This window comes from Eucyclogobius newberryi, unplaced genomic scaffold, assembly GCF_026437365.1.
Source record: "Eucyclogobius newberryi isolate DKJ021-1_F unplaced genomic scaffold, fEucNew1.0.hap1 SCAF_17, whole genome shotgun sequence".
Classification (NCBI taxonomy): domain Eukaryota; kingdom Metazoa; phylum Chordata; class Actinopteri; order Gobiiformes; family Gobiidae; genus Eucyclogobius; species Eucyclogobius newberryi.
The window spans coordinates 31,845,905-31,871,158 of NW_027315801.1; the positions used below are offsets into that span (position 1 = coordinate 31,845,905).

General features: G+C 46.6%; 1 protein-coding gene across 1 annotated transcript; it reads right to left on the reverse strand.

Annotated features, from left to right (window-relative positions):
- Positions 1 to 611: 611 nt before the first annotated feature.
- Positions 612 to 24,601, reverse strand: slc6a17 (solute carrier family 6 member 17). Its single transcript, XM_072450072.1, has 11 exons — positions 24,229 to 24,601; positions 16,986 to 17,143; positions 15,098 to 15,224; positions 8,738 to 8,919; positions 7,409 to 7,519; positions 6,518 to 6,759; positions 5,535 to 5,727; positions 5,247 to 5,439; positions 5,008 to 5,167; positions 4,749 to 4,911; positions 612 to 4,265 (listed from the first exon to the last, which is right to left on the reverse strand). The coding sequence occupies exons 1-11, from the start codon at positions 24,527 to 24,529 to the stop codon at positions 3,903 to 3,905; spliced, it is 2,193 nt and encodes a 730-aa protein (XP_072306173.1). The 5' UTR covers positions 24,530 to 24,601; the 3' UTR covers positions 612 to 3,902.
- Between the last annotated feature and the right edge of the window lie 653 nt (positions 24,602 to 25,254).

Below are 25,254 nucleotides of genomic sequence, written 5' to 3' on the forward strand. Positions count from 1 at the left end.
CGTATTTACGACGAATGAAAAAACACCTTTATTGAAACCGAGGCTAAAATTGATGTGTTAATGCCATATTGTGTAACATTTCAGGCAAAGCAGAGGCAGATGCTCCACGGATACGCAGTGCTCCTTTAAGTAATCATTATGAACAAATGGACAAGACGGTAGAGCCTAAGTTGACATACAAAAAGCCTGAATAATAAGCTTAGCAGCATTCAAAGGGGACGCATTGTGTCAAACTGACTTTATTGAGCTTTTAACCTTGTCATCATCCTTATTCAGAGTTGTATTTTCGGGAGAGATTCTTGCATGTTTGAGTAATCCTGTATTGTGCTGCATTTGAGGTTCAAGTGCTCAGCCTCGAAGTGCCGTTCTCACCTATACCACCATCTCCACCCACTGAAAGGTTTCAACAATAGGAACAAAAGTCAGAACAAAATGATGAAAAGCTGCCGTTTGCCACTATGAAAAGGCGGCACAGCAAGTTCTGGAAGGTGTTAGATCATTGTTGCAGTGATATGTATGTTAAAAAGTCTTGGATGTGTCGAATACAGTTAACAAACAAATCTTAATATATTTATAAAAGCAATTGATGAGAATAAAAAGACGCCCATGTGTTCAGTTTCATAAAAGTGTTTAATTCCGCTGTGTTTGAACAGTTTACATTTGCTTTTGACTCAGAAAACATTCCGCTCAAACTATTGGTCGACCTTTGATTGTTGTTGGCTGTGACAGGAGCCACTGTATCGTCCCAGTCACAAACACGAGGAGATTGCTGTGGCCCCAGTTCACACAACAACAACAACAACAACACCACACGTTAACTATAATAGTGGAGGAGATCAGCAGCACACAACACTGAGAGAAGAAAAGACACATTAAACACCAAAACGGATACATTTACCTGGTCTGATGCACACGTCAGTTACTCCACAGTCGCCCGGCTAACTGTAACACAACCACGCACCAACGCCACAAAGCAACGGACACCAACGTAACATTACAGTACAAAAATCAAAAAATAGTTTAAAATATACAATTATTATTTACACCCTGCCACTCTCACTATAGACACTCATTGCGAATGTACACCCATATGTACAGTTTAAATACATTATCTTAAATACTATAAATAGAACTATGGTTTGGTCACATACTAAATCTGTATCATAAATATGATTTTACTCTACTGTTGTTGATAAGAGCTCAGTGTTATAACTGAGGCAGACTTTAACCTGAATTACATACGCAACACACATGAATGACACACGGAGGCCCTGGAGTTGGACCTAAAATGGACCAATACAACAAAAGCTAATTTCACAAAGGATTAGTGAAAGGATTGTGCCGTAAAAACGACACGTGGGGAAGACCGTGTTCACACTGGCCAAAGGTGTCCAAGCCAAAGGAGAAAGACCCATTTTTAAATAACCACGTCAGCCCTTTTCTTCACCTCACACGTTTAAAAAAAAAAACTTTAATTGTATAAAATAACTGATATTATTCATGTTTCTTGTGTATTCTTCTTGTGTTCTTATAGATGTTGCAAACCTCAACATAACTGTGACTGAAGTGAAGTCTCCTGTGATTATATTCTAATATCAAAGTGAATACTTCATATACTTTAAGTAAACCACTGGTGCATAGTACTCAGATTAGAGATCAGATCTTAGTATGGACTTTGTGTTATTTTTTATGTATAAAAAACACTTTTATACACTTTTTTAACACTAAAGATTGATTGATTGATTAATTGAGTGACATCCAAAAACAGGGTACTTTTTCCTCCAGCATGAACACAGTAGTCTAAATATATTTATTATATAATTGTGCTATATTGTCCACATTGTCATGTTAATAAAATATATAGACCATATATAGACCAAATAGGATATGATTTGTCATTGTCATTGTGCCAGAGCTGCATGTGTTGAGGTTGATGACGCCTCGGATGACACTGCACAGCGTGGATAATGAGATCTGTCATCTCAGGGTAACAGTTTAGTCAGTATTGATTCAGACTCAGGTCCTTCAGACACCCATATGCTCTTGTGCTCACCTACATGTGCTACGATATGTGCTTTTACAATCCACACTTTAGACTTGTGCTGTTCTAAATGACGGCTCCTATTATCCTCCGAGCAGTTACAATCTTAAACTTTTAACAAACTTAAACTTCAGGAAGAACAGGTGCGGTCAAAATGTTGGAGAAGCCTCATAGGCAATTTCTGAACGCACAGTACTTTCCAAACACTGTGTGAACAATAATGTGCTAATTTGTACTTGCAATGACTATTGAAGTGGATCATTTGTGTCATTTGTGTGCTTGACAACCAACTCCAGGACCTCAAACCTAAAGTGCTCAAGTGACTGCAACAAGACATTGGTCCAAACTTGAACTACTTGTACTAAATTAACAATAACAACAAAAGCATAAGGCCAAGAGAAGACAGAGATGCTCTGCAGGCACCAAACAACGTGAGGCTTGTGCTGGAGTCCATGTGCTGGACAAGTCCGTTTCGTTGAGCGGTCATAAGAGGAGCGCTCGTGGCCAACAGAGACACCTAGTGGTCAAAGCCGAGTATTACCATTTAGTAAACACCAATAGCGCACAGTACGTTTTTCACAATATCCCAAGCATTTCCCAACAATAATTAACATAAAAATAAAGTGTTTACATGTCACAGAAAGACATCAAAACCGTGTAGTGCCCTTAAATGAGATGATGTCAGGAGGGACAAAATCTAAAGACATGATTATTCCACAGCACAGCAAATGGCAGTGAACCCGTTACAAACACTGAGGAAATCCTACGAGGCCTACACAAAAACAAAAACGATGAATATTGCTGATCGACAGACGTGAAGGTGAAGCAACGGGAGGATGGTGTCTCCTCCTCTCCACCAGACACGGACCGGTAACTATGGCGCGTCTTTTCCCCGTGTAACGCGGAGCTATTTTTAACCAGAGGCAGGGTCACGGGGCGCTCTCATTCAACGGCAGACAGACACAATGGTACAACACCTCCAGATATATGGTGTCCATCTTAGCACAGGCAATGGGCTGAGAACACAACACCCCCGCGCTTTCAATGACTCACACAGAACTATTGATTTTAATAGGGGAAAAAAGGATGAATTAAAAATAAAATAGATGCTCTGCGTTAAAGGCTCAGAGACGCGGAATAGCCTGCTTGTGCACGGGTGGAACCTGGTGAAGATGCGCCCCCTAGTGGTGTGGTATTATACATTGTTCAATCGTTATAACGTTATATTGCACATTCATATTTACAGTAATCTACAGCTATGGGGAATGCACAGAAGGAGACTGGTTATTGCTGATGTGTGATAGGCACAATGACTTTGAGAAATGTGTTTAGCTGTAAGTTGTAATACTATTTTCACTACTGGAAACACTAATGCTTTCTACACGTTCATAGTCCCTTAACTTGAAATAACATATTTTCCTTCTATCCTTTCCCCACATCCTCTAAAATGACAGTACATTAAAGTGAAGAGCCCCCCAATCCAGGGAGCAACAATACGCCTTGAAAAATATTTTAACTATAACCTTTTGGTTCGTGGACAATGTTGCACACACCTCAGCCTCATAAACATTCTTAGCAGACCATGAATGTGCTGTATACGTTGTGTGCTTCTAAGTGTCTAGTACTTAACTAGATGGAAACATGATTGTGTTGGCTAAACCTCACCGCGTCTTGATCCCTTTATTACATGTGGGGATTGGCAGCTTCTTGGCAGCACGGGGGCAGGCAATATTCAGGTAGCAGTCTTTTTGTGAGGCAAGACTGAGAGATTTCAGGGTAAAAGTGTGCGAAACAGTGGGCAGTGAACACATCCTTGGCCGTTCTTCATTTGCAGCAGGGATTTTCTTGATCTTACAGCAGATCATAGTTCGGACTCGGGAGACCCTATGTTCTGGTATCCCGTCTTGGTGCTGGTGCCGTAGTTAGTGTTGGTCATCTCTTGAGTACCTCCGGGGCCCAGGTAAGCACGCTGAGGCGGCAGGGGAGAGGGGGCCTCGCTGGGGCCTTTGCCCAAAATGAAGCGCTGCTCGTCCTGCTCCTCTAGGTTGGAGATGTCATTCATCATGCCTTTGCGGTAGGACACGGAGAGCTTATTGGAGCCGTCAGAGAGGAGGTTAAAGCGGCGCGCGATGTAGACCAGAGGCAGAGGGAGCATGGCTAAGACGATGAGGGAATAGGCCATGATGATAGCCCAGGGAGGATAGCTCTGGAAGTGTTCCATACCCTGGAGAAAGAGTGAGAGCGTGAGAGAAACACGGGAGATGGTTGCCTGGCCAAGATCAGACGCTTTGACAATACTTTACAAGTCATTTGGGTCTGGAACTATACCGTCTCTCTGATTTGAAAAATATTGAACAATCAGAGAAACGCATGATCTGTTCCATGTCCAAACTAAATAATAATAATAGATAAGTAAACTCTCATGTATCTGAGGTTTATTATGCTAGAATATCTTCCACATTGAGAAACACAGCTACAAATTTGCAGCTATGGTTGGATCGTCGCAAATCAGGATGTTTATTGACCACTGAAATGCTAAAGGTTGCCTTTTTTTAATCATTTCTTAAATTCTTCATTCACTTTTTCATCATAAATACATTTGAGAAGAAAATACAGAATCAGTACAAAATACAGAGAGCTATTCACTCTCTTACTTATTGTAGTGATCCTGGGACATAAACAAAAGTCACTGTAGCTGAAGTAATACCTCTGACTGCGACCAGGCGTTGTATCCTGCAGGACTCACGGCCATCTCTATGACAGTAGCAATGATGAGCAATATGAGGATCGCAGGTGACACATAAGTCCACATGTAATAGTAAAACGAATAGGGCCTGAAGCCAAGCATGTCCTCCAAGTCCTGCATGAACCTGGGAGAAGAAGAGTGATGGATTTGAACATTATTTAAATAAGAATTGCATCAAATAACATGGACAATACTAATGTGCTGATCTGTGTACGCTCACCTCTTGCTGCCATAGATCCAGGCGACAGAGACGTTTTCTAGGATCACCACCACAGTGAGAGGCAGTCCGGCCGAGTAGTCGTCAAACATTGTGACAAAGTAGTTCCCTGAGCGTTGCACAAACAGAAGACCTAACAGGAAGGCGATGATGCAGCAAACCACTAAGAGGCAGAAAATACAAGAGTTATACTTGGTTTGAATTAACTTGCAATAAACTATATTATCCAACACATGTCTCACCACAGAGAATCTCTTTCCGGATCTTGAAGGTGTCCAGGATGGGAGTGGTGATGCCGGTCATGGTGCCAATCATGCTGCCTAACCCCAGATTGATGAGCATAAAGAAGAACATGACTGACCAGAAGGGGCTGCCGGGAAAGTGTGTCATGGCCTCTGTGAAGGCGATGAAGGCCAGCCCAGTGCCCTGCACCGCCTGGAGCATGAAAACACAGACACAGTGATGACGCTGCAGTGTTTTATATGTATTGAACTAGTGCTTTTAGCTTATTAATGCTGTTCAAATCTGACCTTGTTGAGTTCATCCTCCAGAAGACAGGAGTCCAGCCCCAGCTGCCCAAAGCTGTCGTCCTTCACTGTTTTTATGACGCTGTACATTTCTTTGTAGTCCTGGGTCGACAAGTGCGAGAAGTTTATGTGAGGAGGAATGAGGTCTTTGCTGAGCACCCCCGTGTTCACGTAGCCCAGGATCTTCTCTGCATTTCTGCACAAAAGAAAAACATTTATCATGTGATTAACTACAGCAACATTATGTGTTCAACTGCACAAGTTTGTGACATTGGGAATATATATCTGCCTAAAATAGTCTCTGTTCCCAGCTGCACTAGGAGTATCTGTAACAAGACTCCAGAGCTAATTAAATGAACACGACAGTTTGTTACCTAATTCTACAGAGAGCACATAAACACGGGAAGTCTGATGAGCCGGGGGGACATCATATCTTCATATGTGATGTCATCAAATCAGAACACAAACTGAACTCACTCCACAGTCTTCAGCAGTGGAAGCTGAGGCTCTGAACAGACAGAACGCTTCCCACAACGATGAGTGGTGGAGTTTTATCATACTTGTTATTCATTCATTCATTTTCTACCGCTTGTTCCTGTTAGGGGAGTGACTAGAGCTTATCCCAGTGACTTTGGGCCTTAGGCGGGATACACCCTGGGCAGGGGCCAGCTCGTCGCAGGGTTAACGTAGAGACATAGACACATACAAACATTGACTCTCGCATTCATTCACTAGGGCCTATTGTCAATTTGACCTAACACAAGCATGTCTTAGGGTGGTTGGTTGGTTGTTGTTGTTGTTGTTGTGGTGTTACTTTAATGGCAGTTGGAAGCCAACTGAAAAGGTGCATTTACCGCCACCTACTGTTGTTGTACGTCTTCAAAGTATGTGTTTTAGGAGTTAATGAAGTAATGTCACATTGAGTTACATGTTGGGTCATAATTCCCCCAAATCAGCATAAAACATGAAAGAGAGATAAGACTTACTCGATGACACACTTCTCATTCATGACGTTTGCTTTGAACCCGAGCACCGCAAACACCACAAGTGTGGCCAGGATGGAAGTCACAAAGTTTATAATGGAGACCAGAGCAGCATCAAAGTGGCAGTTATTGTCCCTTTTGTTGTAACTGGAAAAGGCGATGACTCCTCCAAAGCCCAGACCAAGGGCAAAGAACACCTGAGTCGCAGCTTCTCTCCAAACCTGTGGCTCTAACATCTTCTCTAACTACAAACAAGAAAACAAAACCAGTCATTACATTCAATGTTGCAACAACGTTTAAAATGAACTTGTACACATGTAACATTATACTAATGTCAGTCATAATCATATTAAAAATCACTACTGTAGAACCAATCACACACCACAAGAGGGCGGTATGACTCTGGAGGGATCATTTTCCATTGAATGAGTCTGAACTGCTTTATAGCTCCCGACAGCTCCATCAAACACGCACCAAGAAGCACTGACAAAGTGTTACTAAACTCACAAAACTGTCAAATGAGCCGACGATGAAAGAGGGTTAGGAACAAGGACAGTGAGTGATAGGCCTTTTACAAGCAGTGGATGTCATTACACTGCAGTGTCATCGTGGTGAGTGCTGCCTTAATGTAGCGTTACTAAAGAAACTATCAGCATTTCTGACATTCTGCCATTTAACACATTTTACTGTTTGTTATGAACTTGGAAATCTTAGATGAAAATTGATTTGTGATCCACACACAAGGGCAGTGACTTCAGAGTTCTGGCATTAAAGCAGAAACAACATGCCCTTTATTCTGAGGTTGACTAAATCTGACCATCTTTCTGACCAACTACTTCCACTGCAACATACTGTACGTGTATTTTCCTGATTACTGCGTCATTTTGCGCTGACCTTTGGGGTGAACATGTGCGCGATCCCGTCCAGGGCTCCCTTCAGCATCAGACCTCGAACCAGGAAACAGACCAGCACGACGTAGGGGAACAACGAGCTGAAGTACATCACCTACATAACAGCTTTGTATTAGGACATCACAGCAAATATATGACTATTAAGTTATATATTTAAAAAAAAACAACCACGGACACATGCTACGAAATAAATCTCAATTAGGACTACAGCTTGTTATTACATCCACCATCATATAGTGTACCTTTAAGTTACAGATAATAATGCATTGTGAACATATAATAGGGAAGCCTAATCATGGCTCTCAGCTTCCCGTTATAGGCATCATTTTGAGGACTTTTCACCATTCAAAAGATATTCAGTTTTCAATTGTTCACCCTATCATTCTGAAAATCATTACTAAAATCACGATGGGAGTGTAATGTTATAGACTTTATGCATTTTCCCAGCACCGATACACTATAAAAAAAAGCAGCCTTCATTGCTCATTTGAGTGTTTAGTTGTTGAGGTGTGGGCTGGTCGTTTTGCTGCGGTTTCTGAATCATCATGGATCACGATTACAGGACGCTGCTATAGTTTTTGCCAAAGAGAGCATTTTCCATCTAAACCGTGAACCCGCCTCTGCCTGGTTTAGCTTAAGCTTATTAATGTTGCATGTCACTCTCCTCCATAATACAGATGGGCGACAAAAATAGCCTGGTGCAGATGCCGCGGCTCTAAAATATCCTAAACCCTGATCAAAAACGCGTCAGCAATTCCAGCATGGAGCACTTTAGGTGGAGTGGCGAAATGTTGTAAGGTTATAACAATGTGGTAAAACTAAAAGAGCAAATATTGAAAACTGCTGCTGAAAAAGACCTTTTAAAATGATATGTCACAGGAGTATTGTTTTTAACATATAATTAGATAAAACTTCAAAATTGTTAGTTAGTTTTCTTCTGGAGGCTGTATTAATTCTTTAGATGTAACGAAAAACTATTATGTGGTCAACATTTATGAAAGTCCAGTCTATTTGTCCAGTAAAACCTAAAAGATAGTGCCTTTAGCATTTTTCAAGGTTTCCTACCCACGCTCTGCTTATTTGCCAAAACCATCTTTATTCTTCACATTTTAGGATATTATGCAAACAATCTCAATTTACCCATTGAAACTACATTATGTTCCAGAATCAATAAGGAAAAAAACATTGTACTAATTTATTTAAAACAAATCAAATGGTACAATTACAGAAAAAGAGTTAGTAACTCAACCCTCAGATAAGCAGTGATTGAATACAGATCTGCCCCTGTGGAGGCCCCTGGTAGAGCCCGTACCTTCCCTGAGGATTGGATGCCCTTGATCACGGCGAGACAGACCATGATCCAGGCCACGAACAGTGACAGCGTCATCTTCCAGTTGAGTCCGCCGGTGTCGTCGATGGTGCTGGTGGTGTTCAGGGCCTGTCTGTACCAGAAATATGTGGTGGCCGAGCTCTTTTCACACTCCGGCTCCACAACTGCAAACAGACATGTGCATTACACAACTCACACACAAGGAATCTCACTGGAATGAGACAAAATGCACTTTATCGTCTGCAGTGAGCTATTTTGTGTGTGCGTGCGTGCGTGTGTGTGTGTGCGCGTGCGTGCGTGTGTGTGCGCGTGCGTGCGTGTGTGTGCGCGTGCGTGCGTGTGTGTGTGTGTGCCAGATGTCCTCCTTTACACAAAGCTCCATTTAAAATGTTAAGCAAAATCATGCATATTACTTAATTACATTTTTTAAACGTGTTCAAATATTAGGGAGTAATAAGAATATATTTAGCGGGTTAATGATTTACCATTAAATTCTTCATTTGATTAGAGAATATAAATGTAGGAAATATTACATTTGTTGTCAACAAACATTGCATGACAATTGTGGAGAAATTGCAACTTAATCTAAAAGTACCGAAGCAGAGGACTGGAGCAAATGTCCTGAGTTACAACCATAAATAGCAAAGATTAGTGCAGTAATCCTTTCACATCCATAATCATGAGCAGCAACATGGACCAGACAAACTAATGCCCCCCCGTCCTGTCCTTCCGCTCACAAACATATTTAGCACCAGATGAAGTGTAAATTAAGGCAAGTTTTCAGTTTTGTCGCCGTGTCATGTTCAGACGAGCTGCTCCGATGCAGTCTCAGTCCTGCTGCTCTGACGCACACAGCTCGCCCTCTCTGCCCCCGTCTCTCTGGCCCCGCCCTCTCTGCCCCCGTCTCTCTGGCCCCGCCCTCTCTGCTCCCGCCCTCTCTGCCCTCTCTGCCCCCGTCTCTCTGGCCCCGCCCTCTCTGCTCCCGCCCTCTCTGCCCTCTCTGCCCCCGTCTCTCTGCCCCCGTCTCTCTGCCCCCGTCTCTCTGCCCCCGTCTCTCTGGCCCCGCCCTCTCTGCTCCCGCCCTCTCTGCCCTCTCTGCCCCCGTCTCTCTGCCCCCGTCTCTCTGCCCCCGTCTCTCTGGCCCCGCCCTCTCTGCTCCCGCCCTCTCTGCCCTCTCTGCCCCCGTCTCTCTGCCCCCGTCTCTCTGCCCCCGTCTCTCTGGCCCCGCCCTCTCTGCTCCCGCCCTCTCTGCCCTCTCTGCCCCCGTCTCTCTGCCCCCGTCTCTTTGACCCCGTCTCTCTGCCCCCGCCCTCTCTGCCCCCGTCTCTCTGCCCCCGTCTCTTTGACCCTGTCTCTCTGCCCCCGTCTCTCTCTGCCCCCGTCTCTCTGCCCCCGTCTCTTTGACCCCGTCTCTTTGACCCCGTCTCTCTGCCCCCGTCTCTCTGCCCCCGTCTCTTTGACCCCGCCTCTCTGCCCTCGCCCTCTCTGCCCCGTCTCTCTGCCCCCGTCTCTCTGGCCGAGCCCTCTCTGCCCCCGTCTCTCTGCCCCGTCTCTCTGCCCCCGTCTCTCTGGCCGAGCCCTCTCTGCCCCCGTCTCTCTGCCCCCGTCTCTCTGCCCCTGTCTCTCTCTGCCCCCGTCTCTCTGCCCCTGTCTCTCTCTGCCCCCGTCTCTCTGCCCCCGTCTCTCTGCCCCCGTCTCTCTGCCCCTGTCTCTCTCTGCCCCCGCCTCTCTGCCCCCCCCTCTGCCCCCGTCTCTCTGGCCCTGCCCTCTCTGCTCCCGCCCTCTCTGCTCCCGCCCTCTCTGCCCTCTCTGCCCCCGTCTCTCTGCCCCCGTCTCTTTGACCCCGTCTCTCTGCCCCCGCCCTCTCTGCCCCCGTCTCTCTGCCCCCGTCTCTCTGCCCCTGTCTCTCTGCCCCCGTCTCTTTGACCCCGTCTCTTTGACCCCGTCTCTCTGCCCCCGTCTCTCTGCCCCTGTCTCTCTCTGCCCCCGTCTCTCTGCCCCCGTCTCTTTGACCCCGTCTCTTTGACCCCGTCTCTCTGCCCCCGTCTCTTTGACCCCGCCTCTCTGCCCTCGCCCTCTCTGCCCCGTCTCTCTGCCCCCGTCTCTCTGGCCGAGCCCTCTCTGCCCCCGTCTCTCTGCCCCCGTCTCTCTGGCCGAGCCCTCTCTGCCCCCGTCTCTCTGCCCCCGTCTCTCTCTGCCCCGTCTCTCTGCCCCCGTCTCTCTGCCCCCCCCCCTCTGCCCCCGTCTCTCTGCCCCCGTCTCTCTGCCCCTGTCTCTCTGCCCCCGTCTCTCTGCCCCCGTCTGCGATTCTGTCCAACACCGAATCCGACTCATAATTTGGAGTCGTTAACAACTCTTTAGTCTGAGTGTGGAGCAGAGGAAAAGGTCAGGACAAAGTGAGAATAGTCAAGTGCAGAATACATGGCTCGTGTTACTCTTCTAGTTCTGTTCTATTTGACCCAAGTGCATTAGAAAAGTCATTTCTAGCATTCCTTTCAGCACATTTTTGCAAAGGGATTTACTGTATACGATTAGTCAGCAGCACTAGTCAGCAATTATTTTTTCAATAAGTCGACTAGTCAAAGGAATATTTCCATTTTACATTCAGACTTTTCAACCAATTAAAGATTAAAATATCGTGACTGAAGGCGTTTACAAAGGGAATATTTACGAATTATCGAAAATCTGTTTATTATTTTTGAGATTTTGATTGAAAAATGTGTCTGTCGTCATTAAAAACTTATTTCATATGTGTTTCAGTTTAGTCCAGATCACAATAATGATTATCAATATACAACTACAATTATCCTCTCCTTGAACCGACACCTTAACGTGGTGGAGGGGTTTGAGTGCCCGAATGATCCCGGGAGCTATGTTGTCCGGGGCTTCATGCCCCTGGTAGGGTCTCCCAAGGCAAACAGGTCCTAGGTGACGGGTCAGACAAAGATCGGTTCAGAAGCCTCTTATGACGACGACACGAACAAGGCCGTTTACGTCGCCCGGATCGGCGTCACCGGGGCCCCATCCTGGAGCCAGGCCTGGGATGGGTGCTCCATGGCGAGCGCCTGGTGGCCGGGTCTTACCCCACGGGCACAGCCCGAAAGAGCGACGTGGGGCCGCCCTCCCGTGGGCCCACCACCCGCAGGAGGATCCATAAGGGGCCGGTGCAGAGAGATCTGGGCGGCAGTCGACGGCAGGGGCCTCGGCGACCAGATCTCCAGACACAGAGACTAACTCTGGGGACATGGAATGTCACCTCGCTGGGGGGGAAAGAGCCTGAGCTTGTGCGGGAGGTTGAGCGATACCGACTAGATATAGTCGGCCTCACCTCCACGCACAGTTTGGGCTCTGGAACCCATCTCCTCGAGAGGGGCTGGACGCTCCACTTCTCTGGTGTTGCCCGCGGGGAGAGGCGGCGGGCTGGTGTGGGCTTGCTGATAGCCCCTCAGCTCAGCCGCCACGTGTTGGAGTTTACCCCGGTGAACGAGAGGGTCGCGTCCCTCCGCCTTCGGGTGGGGGACAGGTCTCTCACTGTTGTGGCGGCCTACGGGCCGAACAGCAGTGCAGAGTACCCGGCCTTCTTGGAGTCCTTGGGAGGGGTACTGGACAGTGCACCGACCGGGGACTCCGTTGTTCTACTTCAACGCCCACGTGGGCAATGACAGTGACACCTGGAGAGGGGTGATCGGGAAGAACGGCTTCCCCGATCTGAACCCGAGCGGTGTTCAGTTATTGGACTTCTGTGCTAGCCACGGATTGTCCATAACGAACACCATGTTCAAGCACAAGGGTGTCCATCAGTGCACATGGCACCAGGACACCCTAGGCCGGAGGTCAATGATCGAATTTGTTGTCGTGTCATCAGACCTCCGGCCGCGTGTTTTGGACACTCGGGTGAAGAGAGGGGCAGAGTTGTCAACCGATCACCACCTGGTGGTGAGTTGGATCCGCTGGCGGAGGAGGAAGCCGGACAGACTTGGCAGACCCAAGCGCATTGTGAGGGTCTGTTGGGAACGTCTAGTGGAGCCCTCTGTCAGTAGGGTATTCAACTCGCACCTCCGGGAGAGCTTCTCCCATGTCCCGGGGGAGGTTGGGGACATTGAGTCCGAGTGGACCATGTTCTCCGCCTCCATTGTTGATGCGGCTGCTCGGAGTTGTGGTCGCAAGGTCTCCGGTGCCTGTCGTGGCGGCAACCCCCGAACCCGGTGGTGGACACCGGAAGTAAGGGATGCCGTCAGACTGAAGAAGGAGGCCTATCAGGCCACTCTGGCTTGTAGGTCTCCGGAGGTCATCGACGGGTATCGGCAGGCCAAGCGAGCCGCGGCTCGTGCTGTCGCAGAGGCAAAAATCCGGGCCTGGGAGGAGTTCGGGGAGGCCATGGAGGAGGACTATTGGTCGGCACCAAAGAAATTCTGGCAAACCGTCCGGCGCCTCAGGAGGGGGAAGCAGTGTCTCACCAACACCGTTTACGGTGCGGGTGGAGGCCTGCTGACCTCAACTGGGGACGTCGTCGGACGGTGGAAGGAATACTTTGAGGATCTCCTTAATCCCTCAGTCACGTCTTCCGAAGAGGAAGTAGAGACCGGGGACTCGGAGGCTGGCTCATCCATCACCCAAGCTGAAGTCACTGAGGTTGTTCGCAAACTCCTCGGTGGCAGGGCTCCGGGGGTGGATGAGATCCGCCCTGAGTACCTAAAGTATCTGGATGTTGTAGGACTGTCTTGGTTGACACGTCTCTGCAACATCGCGTGGCGTTCGGGGACCGTGCCTCCGGACTGGCAGACCGGGGTGGTGGTCCCTCTGTTCAAGAAGGGGGACCGGAGGGTGTGTTCCAACTACAGAGGGATCACACTCCTCAGCCTCCCGGGTAAGGTCTATTCCAAGGTACTGGAGAGGAGAATCCGACCGATAGTCGAACCTCGGATTCAGGAGGAGCAGAGTGGTTTTCGTCCCGGTCGTGGAACACTGGACCAGCTCTATACCCTCCATCGGGTGCTCGAGGGCTCATGGGAGTTTGCCCAACCAGTCCACATGTGCTTTGTGGATCTGGAGAAGGCTTTCGACCGTGTCCCTCGGGGTGTCCTTTGGGGGGTGCTCCGGGAGTACGGGGTCCGGGGCCCTTTGCTCAGGGCTGTCCGGTCCCTGTATGACCGGAGCAGGAGCTGTGTTCGCATTGCCGGCAGTAAGTCAGACCTGTTCCCAGTGCATGTTGGACTCCGCCAGGGCTGCCCTTTGTCACCGGTTCTGTTCATAGTTTTTATGGACAGAATTTCTAGGCGCAGTCAGGGGTCGGAGGGTGTCCGGTTTGGGGACCACAGGATCTCATCTCTGCTGTTTGCAGACGATGCTGTCCTGATGGCAAACCCGGACCTGCAACATGCACTGGGACGGTTTGCAGCCGAGTGTGAAGCGGCTGGGATGAGAATCAGCACCTCCAAATCCGAGGCCATGGTTCTCGACCGGAAAAAGGTGGCTTGCCCTCTCCAGGTGGGTGGGGTGTCCTTGCCCCAAGTGGAGGAGTTCAAGTATCTCGGGGTCTTGTTCACGAGTGAGGGTAGGATGGAGCGTGAGATCGACAGGCGGATCGGTGCAGCGGCTGCAGTGATGCAGTCGCTGCATCGGACCGTTGTGGTAAAGAGGGAGCTGAGCCGAAAGGCAAAGCTCTCTATTTACCGGTCGGTCTACGTTCCTACCCTCACCTATGGTCATGAGCTTTGGGTAGTGACCGAAAGAACAAGATCGCGGATACAAGCGGTCGAAATGAGTTTCCTCCGCCGTGTGGCTGGGCGCTCCCTTAGAGATAAGGTGAGGAGCTCGGCCACACGGGGGGAGCTTGGAGTAGAGCCGCTGCTCCTCCACGTCGAGAGGAGCCAGCTGAGGTGGCTCGGGCATCTGTTCCGGATGCCTCCTGGCCGCCTCCCTCGGGAGGTGTTTCAGGCATGTCCCACCGGGAAGAGGCCCCGGGGAAGACCCAGGACACGCTGGAGAGACTATGTCTCTCGGCTGGCCTGGGAACGCCTCGGGATCCCCCCGGAGGAGTTAGAGGAAGTGTCTGGGGAGAAGGAAGTCTGGGAGTCCCTGCTCAGACTGCTGCCCCCGCGACCCGGCCCCGGATAAAGCGGCAGAAGATGGATGGATGGATGGAACTACAATTATTTGTTATAGTCGACTAATCAACATTATCTGTTTGTTTGCTTTCACATAGTTTGTTTCCTGCTTACATAACCATAAGTATTAATAATAACATACTATATTATAGTATGTTATTATTAATACTTTTTAAGCTGAGCATGGCACTGTAGCACGTTTTCTCTTTCTATGGCACGTTTTCTCTGGACTCACTGGCTTGGCTCCCGTTCCTTACGAAAGGACACTCGGCCCAGGGCAGTGGATATTGGAACGACTGGAAAAAGTAGAAGATACTCCATCCGATGATGACGTTGTAGTAGAGTCCCACAAAACCACAGACCTGCAGGAGCGAGGAGACAAGGTTATCAGATGAAAGAGGACTCGCCTTAAATAAACACAACTATGATGTCCTCAATGTTGTGTTAGAATTTGCTGATGGGTCTGTGTAAGTATCAGGGATTTATGATTCACAAATGTTGAACCTCATCATTTTTTGTCAGAAAAATCATCTTTAACTAAATCATGAATCTGTCATAAATAAGACATTGGACTTCTAAATTCAAATACAAATAGTTCAGCCCCCACGTGGAGGATTTCAGATGTAAAATACACAAAAATAAAAGCCTTTTTTAAAAAACTTTGGGTGATTTCATTGCGTCCCCACTGTCAACAGGCCTGCATCTCCACAAACCTGACCTGTAACTTGGCCTGGTCTTTCCGGCATGTCACCTGCTTGTCTCCATGGAGCTAATGTAGTGCTTCTCCAAAACTACAACATAAATCAGCCAGTTTCAAACCCACAATTGTGTTCCTGGAGCACCAGATTGTATTTGTTGTATCTGGAGTGAGAAGGATCCACCAAACCAACACTAAAACCGGTGCACTGACCGGCTGCAGTTTTCCGAGGCGCATGTCTTTTCTTGCGCCCCCAAAAGCACACAGCTCCAAGCCACATGAATTATTGAACTGTTTGCTCTCTGCAGCTCAGACCGGCCCTGGATGATGAGGTATTTATAGCTTTGACTCTCGGTGTGCCACATCGAAGCTGCCACACGCCTCACTGCCCCAAACCTAGCCTCTCCCTCACTCACTTGCACAATAGAGTGATCACATGGCTAACAGGCAAACGGGCGACCTGCAGGCACATTTATGAGGCCGGTTTTACACTGATGAGGCTGATGGGATGGGCACTCCAAGGGTCACCACTCCTGGAACTGCTGTGGATGGATTATGCCGGGGATCAGAGCCGGGAAATTCAGCGCACGCTTAAAACTCGGAACACAAGGCCCGTCGAGATCATTGGGCTGTTTAAGCAAATAACATCGTGAAATAGCTCTGTGGTTACTGTTCTTCAACATGTGGAGGGTTTTTATAAAGACAGTTTTGAGAATTCATAGAAACAACAGTTTATGTCCCATTTTCATGAAAATGTGCTTACAAAATGTTTCATTATTATGGTATTGTATAAACTTATGTAATTTGCCTGATGTGCAGCAATAGTGACTTACATACAGTAATTAATCATTTTTGGTTCCTCATAAATATTAATGACTAGATACAAGACTGCCACTTTCCTCTGCTGCTATGGCAACCGCAGCTTCAGCCACTTTAAATAAAGAATGAATGAGCAAATTATTTAGACAATATTTTGCCTAGCGTGATCAAAAAGGATTTGTAAAGCTATTACAATAAGGAGATGGTTCAATAAGGATTAGGTCAAAGTAAATAATAAAACAAAATGAGAGATTTCAGATTATTCGATTTGTTTACCTCTTGGGGTAGTTTTTTAGAATGTTTAGGGATATATAAAATTAATCCAAAAATGAATACTCGTAATTATTCAGGCCTCAATATAAGCCTAAAAGGACTTAAAATATATAATTGTGACCATTAACGATATAAGTAAATTCAATTCATTTCAATTTAATCTAAACCTAAATGTGAACTGTTTTTGTCAATCGAGGTGATAATGTATAAAAACATTAATTGTGAATAATCATTAATAAATCGTAATACTAATGTAAACCATCCTGTACTCGTGTATGACAGAAACACTCTTGACACAGTGGTCTATTCACACCGGCGTGATCACGTGACCCACCATGAGGCTGGACACGCCTATGCCCCCCAGCTGAGGGTACACGTAGTTCCACACCCCGATACTGCCCCGTCTGATCCTCTGCCCCACTGCGAGCTCCAGGAAGAACAGAGGGATCCCGATGAGAAGCAGCAGGATGAAGTAGGGCACCAGATAGGCTCCTGCGACACAAACAGGACACGGGAAGATTAACAACGCTGCAGAACGCTGTGTGAAAACGCTGTGAAATCACCATTTGCCAGGAAATAACAGCAATTTACTGCTGTTTTTTGTCTCTCCATGTCATGTTGTTCGGTTGGTTTATCTATCTGGTTTGCCAAAAAGACCTCCAAAACATAAACATTTCAACATTTGAACATTGTTTTGTTAAAAGAACGATTTGGACATTTCAGAACATTATTGTTGTGATCTTAAAAACAGGAAGAGCAGATATTATACTTAAGACAAGGCCAGTATTAGAAAGAATACGTGTGTAAAATGTATTTAGTTACAGAATACTGAATAACCACATTAAAATGTGTTTTGTAATGTATTCCGTAACACGGCCCAATCAGAGTACTGTATTCTGATACTTTCCCATCGAGTTGCATTACATTATAGTGTAAAGCATTTATATAGGACAAAAACAGCTAGCTTTATGTTTGTTTCACAGTTTATTACGCATTTATTTATCACTGGTGGCAAAGGACGAATCGCACATGCACAAGAGCAGTGTTTTCTATTGTTCTCACTTATACGGGGCATAATTGACTTGGAATGTATTTATTTGATTTTAGGAAAGTAACTGTATTGTACCGAATAGAGTTACTCACAATTAGCATTCTGAACTCATATCTTGCCACACATATTTAGTTACTTCCCAATAGTAGGTCACAATCATTACTTTATTGATTTAATATGATTTACAAAAAATTATACATGGGACAATATATTTTTGTTTAAATGTACATTACAGATATTTGTTTTGCAGTTTGAAAACATCCTCAAAGACATGATGTAATGTTATAGTTTCCGAACTGAATAAAAATATAGTTGCGAGGCCATACTTGAGTCATCACAGCTCTAGAGAGAACAAGTGGCAGGAGATGAATGTACAAACCTCCACCACTGATACACATCCAATCTGTGCTGAAGGACGAAGCTCTATCCCTCTCACTCTGTCCTCTCAACACGTATCACTCCAACCTTTATATTCTGTCCATCCTCGTTCACTGCTTTGACAGATACGAGCATGTTTCTGCAGACGGAGCGAGAGGAGCGGTCACGTCCACCCGTGCTGACGTCAGACCCCGACAGTACCATGGCGACAAACCTCACAGATGGGCAGCCACAAGGGGCAAAAGACAAATGGCCTTGTGACGCTCGCTTCGAAAGTGAAAAATACACTGACTTTGTGCTGGCTATTGAAGATAATAGCAGGCAAACAAAGGCAGGTATTATTATCTGGATGTTAGAAGTGACTGCTCATGAGCCGCCTGTTTTCAGAACGCTTTGAAGGTTATTTTGAGAAACAGGAGTGAAAAAAAAAGCTGTTCCATAAAATATAGAAGAATTGTTATATATTGGAATAATTGGGGCTGTTGTGACAAGTTCTCCAATGGAAAAATATTGCAGCTCTGGAGCAGAGGATATGACTTCAAATACAAATTTCGTATGAATTCAAATTAATACGTGTTCAATAACAGCCACAGTCCTGTAAATGCGCCAAGCTTACTCCTCCAACATTGTCCTGATTTAATAACAATTGAGACAATCGGTCACGTGGCTGAGCGACACCCTCACTGCAGAAGGTCCGAGGTTTTATTCCCAGACAGGGAGGGGCCACTGTATTCACGCACAGTAGGCCTATGCTCTGGCTAAATTACCCTGACCAAAACGCTGCACTGCCGTCGACAGGTTACCAGAGCAGCACTGGACCATGTGTCAACTGCACTTCAAATGTTTAATAATGATACGAAGAGCAGACGAGCCGAGCGTATGAACCCGGACTCAGACACAGAGGCCTGAGACGTTGTGCAGTGAACAGCATTGTGTGATTAACGAGAGCAAACACACACATGCTCTGGGCTATTGTACTCTCTACATGTTACACCTCACAACACAAACAAACGTCTGAGAGCTCAGGAAAGCACACTTTACACGTTCAACTGCTTCGTCGCCATTTTGGTTCCAACTCAGACTCAGCATAATAAAACACTGCAGTTAAACCCAAAAGCCATACACACGATCTGAACTTAAAAGACATATAAAAGCATTAGAATAAAAAGAAGGGTGTTGTTGAGTGAGGCCTACCAGTGCTACTTGGCATCTACTGCTTTAAATGCATTAATGTTAATCTGTTTTCTTTCAATAATTCATTAGCAACCTTGTATAAATAGAAGGGACCATAACGGACACATATTCTCCCATATAGAAGACTGTATGTGCCAGTGCAAGAACAAACAAGTGTAGCCAATCAAAGTGAAATTGAAATGAAACATATAATATCTAGTTCGTTTTTGTCACTGCATAAGGTCAGTGAAGCTCCGCCTCTGTCTCCTCTCACGTCTGATTTAGCTGAAGACACCAGAACAAGTGCCCTGGTTGGCGCCGCTGACTCGCTAATTGTTTGACAGGACGCAATCTATCACAGAAAGGAATGACGCCGCAGCCTTTTGAATGAAGAAACTTTGCACAAGGGTAAGAAGTTCAGCAGGGGAGACCCAGACATGTAATTAACCAGCGTAGAAATAGAAACATGGAAACACCAGCGGGTGACGGACCGGTTCTAAAAATAAGACACACATTATGGGGGTAAGTGGATCAGAATGACGTGTAAAGTGGATCGGGAACATTTTCAGGAAAGCAATCCATTTTTATTTGATTCTGGCCCTTCAAATGGTGCATGCTCCAGTTGTCCTTGAGTTTAATAGGACAGTGGGAGTGATGAGTCTTGGGAAAATTTTCTGTCTGACGCTTTCTGAGCCGAGCAGCAGGTAACAGGTTCACAACACTGACAGGAAGTGACACTCTCTCTGTTAAAGGGGGTTTCTTCTCAGTGCATTTTTGTCAATTATGTCTTCTCACTTAGTGGTTCAAGAAGATAACATTTTCTACTTTGTATAATAGTGCACTGCATTTCTTTACTAGAGTTGGATTGCAGTTGGAGTTGGCTTCCATTGATCATTTATAGAAACGATAAATACAGACATAAAATTCTAGGTCATAAAAATTCTATTGTATTGTATTAGTGACTGGGCCCTTGAACTTACTGAATAAACATAAATATTCTGCCTTATAACAAGAGTCATTTTAACTGCTCCACCCGCTCCACATGCCTAATAAACATGATATGGTCAATAAAATGTCATCTGAAACAAAGCTCATTCCCAACGATGCACTGCTAAAGCTTAAACGGGCTACAATGGTACTTTGGTGGGGTGTTTGGTGTCTCACAGCAAAGAGGTCTTGAATATAACAAGAGAATTAACAAAGAAAGGGGTCTCCATGTCTCTAATGTGTGAAAAAGTACAGAAGACATTTCATTTAAATCCTGAATCCCGATAGTTTCAAATTGAGCAGGAGAAACAGGCCAGATTGCAGATGTGTTGACCTGGTTTATGGTTAATATCTGTGTAATTTCTGGACCTATCCCCATGACACAAGAGTTTAGCATCTTCTGTCAGCGTTAACAAACAAAAGTGTAATTATTTTTTCACAATAGCTTCAGAAAGTAGTGTTAATGTTGATTGTTGTCAGTTTAAAAGACTTCAAGGCATAATCTTAATGTAACAAGTTTGTGAAGCCAATCCCAAACAGATCATATTCAACATTTGTAGATCATAAGTTTGGCTATTTCTCTTTCAGAAACAGTAAATCTCCCATAGAGTTATACAGGCCACTCCCTCTTACATTAAGGCTTTAGAGTGACTAAACATTATGCTGTACAAACCCCAAAAGAAATATATGGTGTTTTCATGGTTTTAAAGCAAACCCTTGTTCTAACATAACCAGTATAGCGAGCCTCATGCGGTCCCAGAGGATTTATAGGGACAGCAGCGTCTTGATTTTCACAGAGACCTGGTTAACAGCAGAAATGCCAGACTCTATTGTAGGTTTGGACAATTTTCATCTGCTGCGGGCGGACAGAACGAGAGAATGCTTGAAGAAAAGAGGTGGAGGTCTGGCGGTGTATGTGAACACGAGCTGGTCCAAACCCGAACACTGCACAGTGAGGGAGCAGCTATGTAACAATGATATTGAACTATTGGCTATTGGCATGAGGCCATATTATCTGCCCCGGAAGTTCTCACATGTGATTTTGATCGCAGTCTATGTGGCCCCGTCTGCCAATGCTGAAAATGCTTGTGAAGCACTGCTCTCCTGCACTTGTAGGCTGCAAACACAGCATCCACAGGCTCTCTTCCTCATCTCTGGTGACTTTAACCACGCTTCTCCCTCTTCTGTTCTACCAACATACACTCAGTATGTTACCTGCCCCACCAGAGAGAATAGAACATTGGACTTGTTTTTTGCCAACACCAAGGAGGCTTATTCTTCTTCCCCCCTCCCTCCCCTGGGCAGCTCGGACCACAACCTTGTACATCTGAGGCCTGTGTATGAACCCATCATGCGCAGGCAGCCTGTGGTGTCCCGTGAGGTGAGGATGTGGTCTGCTGAGAGCGAGGAGGCTCTGAGGGACTGCTTCAGCACCACTGTCTGGACTGAGCTTTATGACCCACATGGGGAGGACATCAACACCATCACAGAGTGCATCACAGACTACATCAACTTCTGTTTTGAGAACATTGTTCCCTCCCGGACGGTGCAGTGTTTTCCAAACAATAAGCCATGGATTAACCGTGAACTGAAGGCTCTGCTGAAGGAGAAGAAGAGAGCCTTCAGGTCAGGGAACAAGGAGGAGCTGAGGACTGTGCAGAAGGAGCTGAGGAGGAAGATCAGGCAGGCTGAGGCCGGCTACAAGAGGAGGATGGAGGAGCAGCTGCAGCAAAAGAACATTCAGGGAGTGTGGAGGAGCCTGAAAACCATCTCGGGCTTCAAAATCCCCCCTGCCCAGACAGAGGGGGATCTACAGTGGGTGAATGATTTAAATGCTCACTTCTTGAGGTTTGATCGATCACCCGTTCCTCCCCCTGCACAGCTGCATGCTCCCTCTTCCACAGCTGGACAATGCCCTGCATCTGTTCCTCTTCGCTTATCTGCCCCGGACCATCAGCTCCCCACTTCGCCTGGACTCACCCATCCCCCCAGCACACGGTCCCTCTGCCAACCACTGACTGTCACAGCAGTACAGGTGAGGAGTGAGCTGAAGAGGATTAAAGTGAGGAAGGCAGCAGGACCTGATGGCATCAGCCCCAGGCTCCTTAAGTCCTGCGCAGATGAACTGTGTGGAGTTGTGGAGCATGTCTTCAACATGAGCCTGAAGCTGAGGGTGGTACCACAGGTCTGGAAGACCTCCTGTCTGGTACCTGTGCCTAAGACACCGCGCGCCAAAGACCTCAACAGCTTCAGGCCAGTGGCTCTCACGTCCCACCTGATGAAGACACTGGAGCGGCTAGTCCTGGACCACCTCCGCTCCACCGTGAGCTCAGCCATGGACCCGCTGCAGTTTGCATATCGGTCTGGCATCGGAGTGGAGGACGCCGTCATCTCCCTGCTGCACTGCTCTCTCTCTCACCTGGAAAAGCCTGGCAGCTCTGTGAGGATTCTGTTCTTCGATCTTTCCAGCGCCTTCAACACCATCCAGCCGCTGCTCCTGAGGGACAAGCTGGAGACGGCTGGTGTGGAGTATGAGCTGGCAGAGTGGATCCTGGACTACCTCACAGACCGACCCCAGTTTGTGAGAGCCCGGAACTGTGTGTCTGACACTCGGACCTGCAGTGTGGGGGCGCCCCAGGGCACTGTCCTCGCGCCCTTTCTCTTCACCCTTTACACTGCAGACTTCAGACATGACACGGACAGCTGTGTCCTGCAAAAGTTCTCTGACGACTCTGCCATCGTCGGACTCATCACGGACGACGATGATGCGGAGCACAGGGGACTGGAGCAGGACTTTGTGGACTGGTGTCAGCGGAACCACCTCCTCATCAACGCGGGGAAGACCAAGGAGATGGTGGTGGATTTCCGCAGACGCCACCCCACTGCCCCCTCACCAGTGAACATCCAGGGACGGGACATTGAGAGAGTGGACTCATACAAGTACCTGGGTGTTCATCTGAACCACAAACTGGACTGGACTCATAACACAGACGCACTGTACAGGAAGAGCCAGAGTCGGCTCTACCTCCTGAGGAGACCCAGGTCTTTTGGAGTGACAGGGCCACTCCTGAAGACCTTCTACGACTCTGTGGTGGCATCAGCCCTCCTGTACGGTGTGGCCTGCTGGAGCAGCAGCATCACAGAGAGGGAGAGGAAGAGGCTGGACAGAGTCATCAAGAAGTCCAGCTCCGTCCTGGGCTGTGCTCTGGACTCGGTGCAGGAGGTGGGGGACAGGAGGGTCCTGGCTAGATTCACATCTATGCTGGACCATGAGTGTCACCCCCTGCACAGAGTCTCCGCTCTGGAGAGCAGCTTCAGTGACAGACTGATCCACCCTCGATGTGCGAAGGAAAGGTTCCGTAGGTCTTTCCTTCCTGCTGCTGTCAGACTTTATAACAAAAACTGTTAGTACTGAACACTCGCAATACTGACCTAACCTAATACTGATGTGCAATTCTGTCATATGTGCAATTACTGTGAAATTACTGTGAAATTCATGTGCAATCTATGTGCTGTCGTGACACATATTCATGTGCAATTACTGTCGGGATCACATGCAATGGTATTTATTTATTTATTTGTCTATGGGAGTTTTTATTTATTTATAGGAGATCTTCTACTGAAAGTGTTTTTCAGACTTCCTATAAGTGATCTGTTCTTCTGTATCTACCTCTGTATCTACCTGCGTTGCACCAATGAAATTTCCCCATGTGGGACAATAAAGGAATATCTTATCTTATTAAAAAGCTAATATTACTGTATCCCGCTGAATTATCTTGAAGCATCTGGCCCCTGCTTTTATCAATGATTTATAGAGACCAAATTCCCTGACTTGACTCAGCACAGCAGACTTTTCATTAGCATTTAGCATCTGCAGCCCAAAGCACATGCTCCCTAAGATGGCCCAATTAGACTCAGAGCAAACCATTCCAAAACATTAGTCTTTCATTAGCAAACTTTTTTTTTTATTGTCCTACTAAAATCTTACCTCCTCCGTTCTTCTGGCACAGGTAGGGGAACCTCCAGACGTTGCCGAGGCCCACGGAGAACCCCACCTGAGCCAGGATGTACTCCAGCTTGTTGTTCCAGGCCGGTCGCCCGTCCTCCAGGTCCGGGTCGGGCGAGGGGAGCAGGGCGCGCACCGGAGCTGTGGAGCCCGGACTCAGGCCCATGCTCATCTGACTGCTCTTGAAGCTCATTGGGTGCTCCAGCGACAGGAGGTCAGCCACGGACTCTGTGACCGGTTCATTGCTGTGCTCCTTCTGGGTCACTTTAGTGTTCTTTGGCATGGCGGCGACGCGGGAGGGCCAGAAGGGCAAAGGTCAAGAGGGGGTCAGGAGGGAGGCGAGAGACTGGTTTTTGTCGCAACTGTGGAGACAAATAAAGACACAACATTTTGAATACATTGTTTTTTGAGTGCAAATAATTATAAAAAAATCAAATCAAAGTAACAACACTGTCGTTATTACTTCTAGTACGCAGTCATTTATACATTGATTTGAAGATTGTATACAAGATGTCCTTCTTGATACAATCCTTGTGTTTGGTCGATTAATCGGTTGATGGATTCTTAGTGGACTTTTTATTTTATTAGAATGACATAGAATTTACCTGGACCAAAACTAAAAGGCATGAATTAAATAAAAAATGTACAAACAAAGATACAACTACACTTTAGTTGAAATACATGGTCTTATCCCTTTTTGAGTTGATTATCGGTGCACTGGGCAAGTCTTTGGACTAATGTCATTCTCTCCACACTAACATGAACAACCCTTTTAATTAGATGATGTAACTTACAGTAAGTAATAACACAACTGTTTCTCTCTGGCCTACTATCATTTGTAATGTACTTTATTTTTATTGACTAGTATTGATTTGGTGTTATATATATGTAATATGATATAGACAATGTAGCATAGGCCCCCTAACTAGACCTAAATGAAAATGGCTGCTTTGTTGTATTTTGTGTTCCTATTACACAGAACATGTAGAGACAAACCGGCGGCAGGTT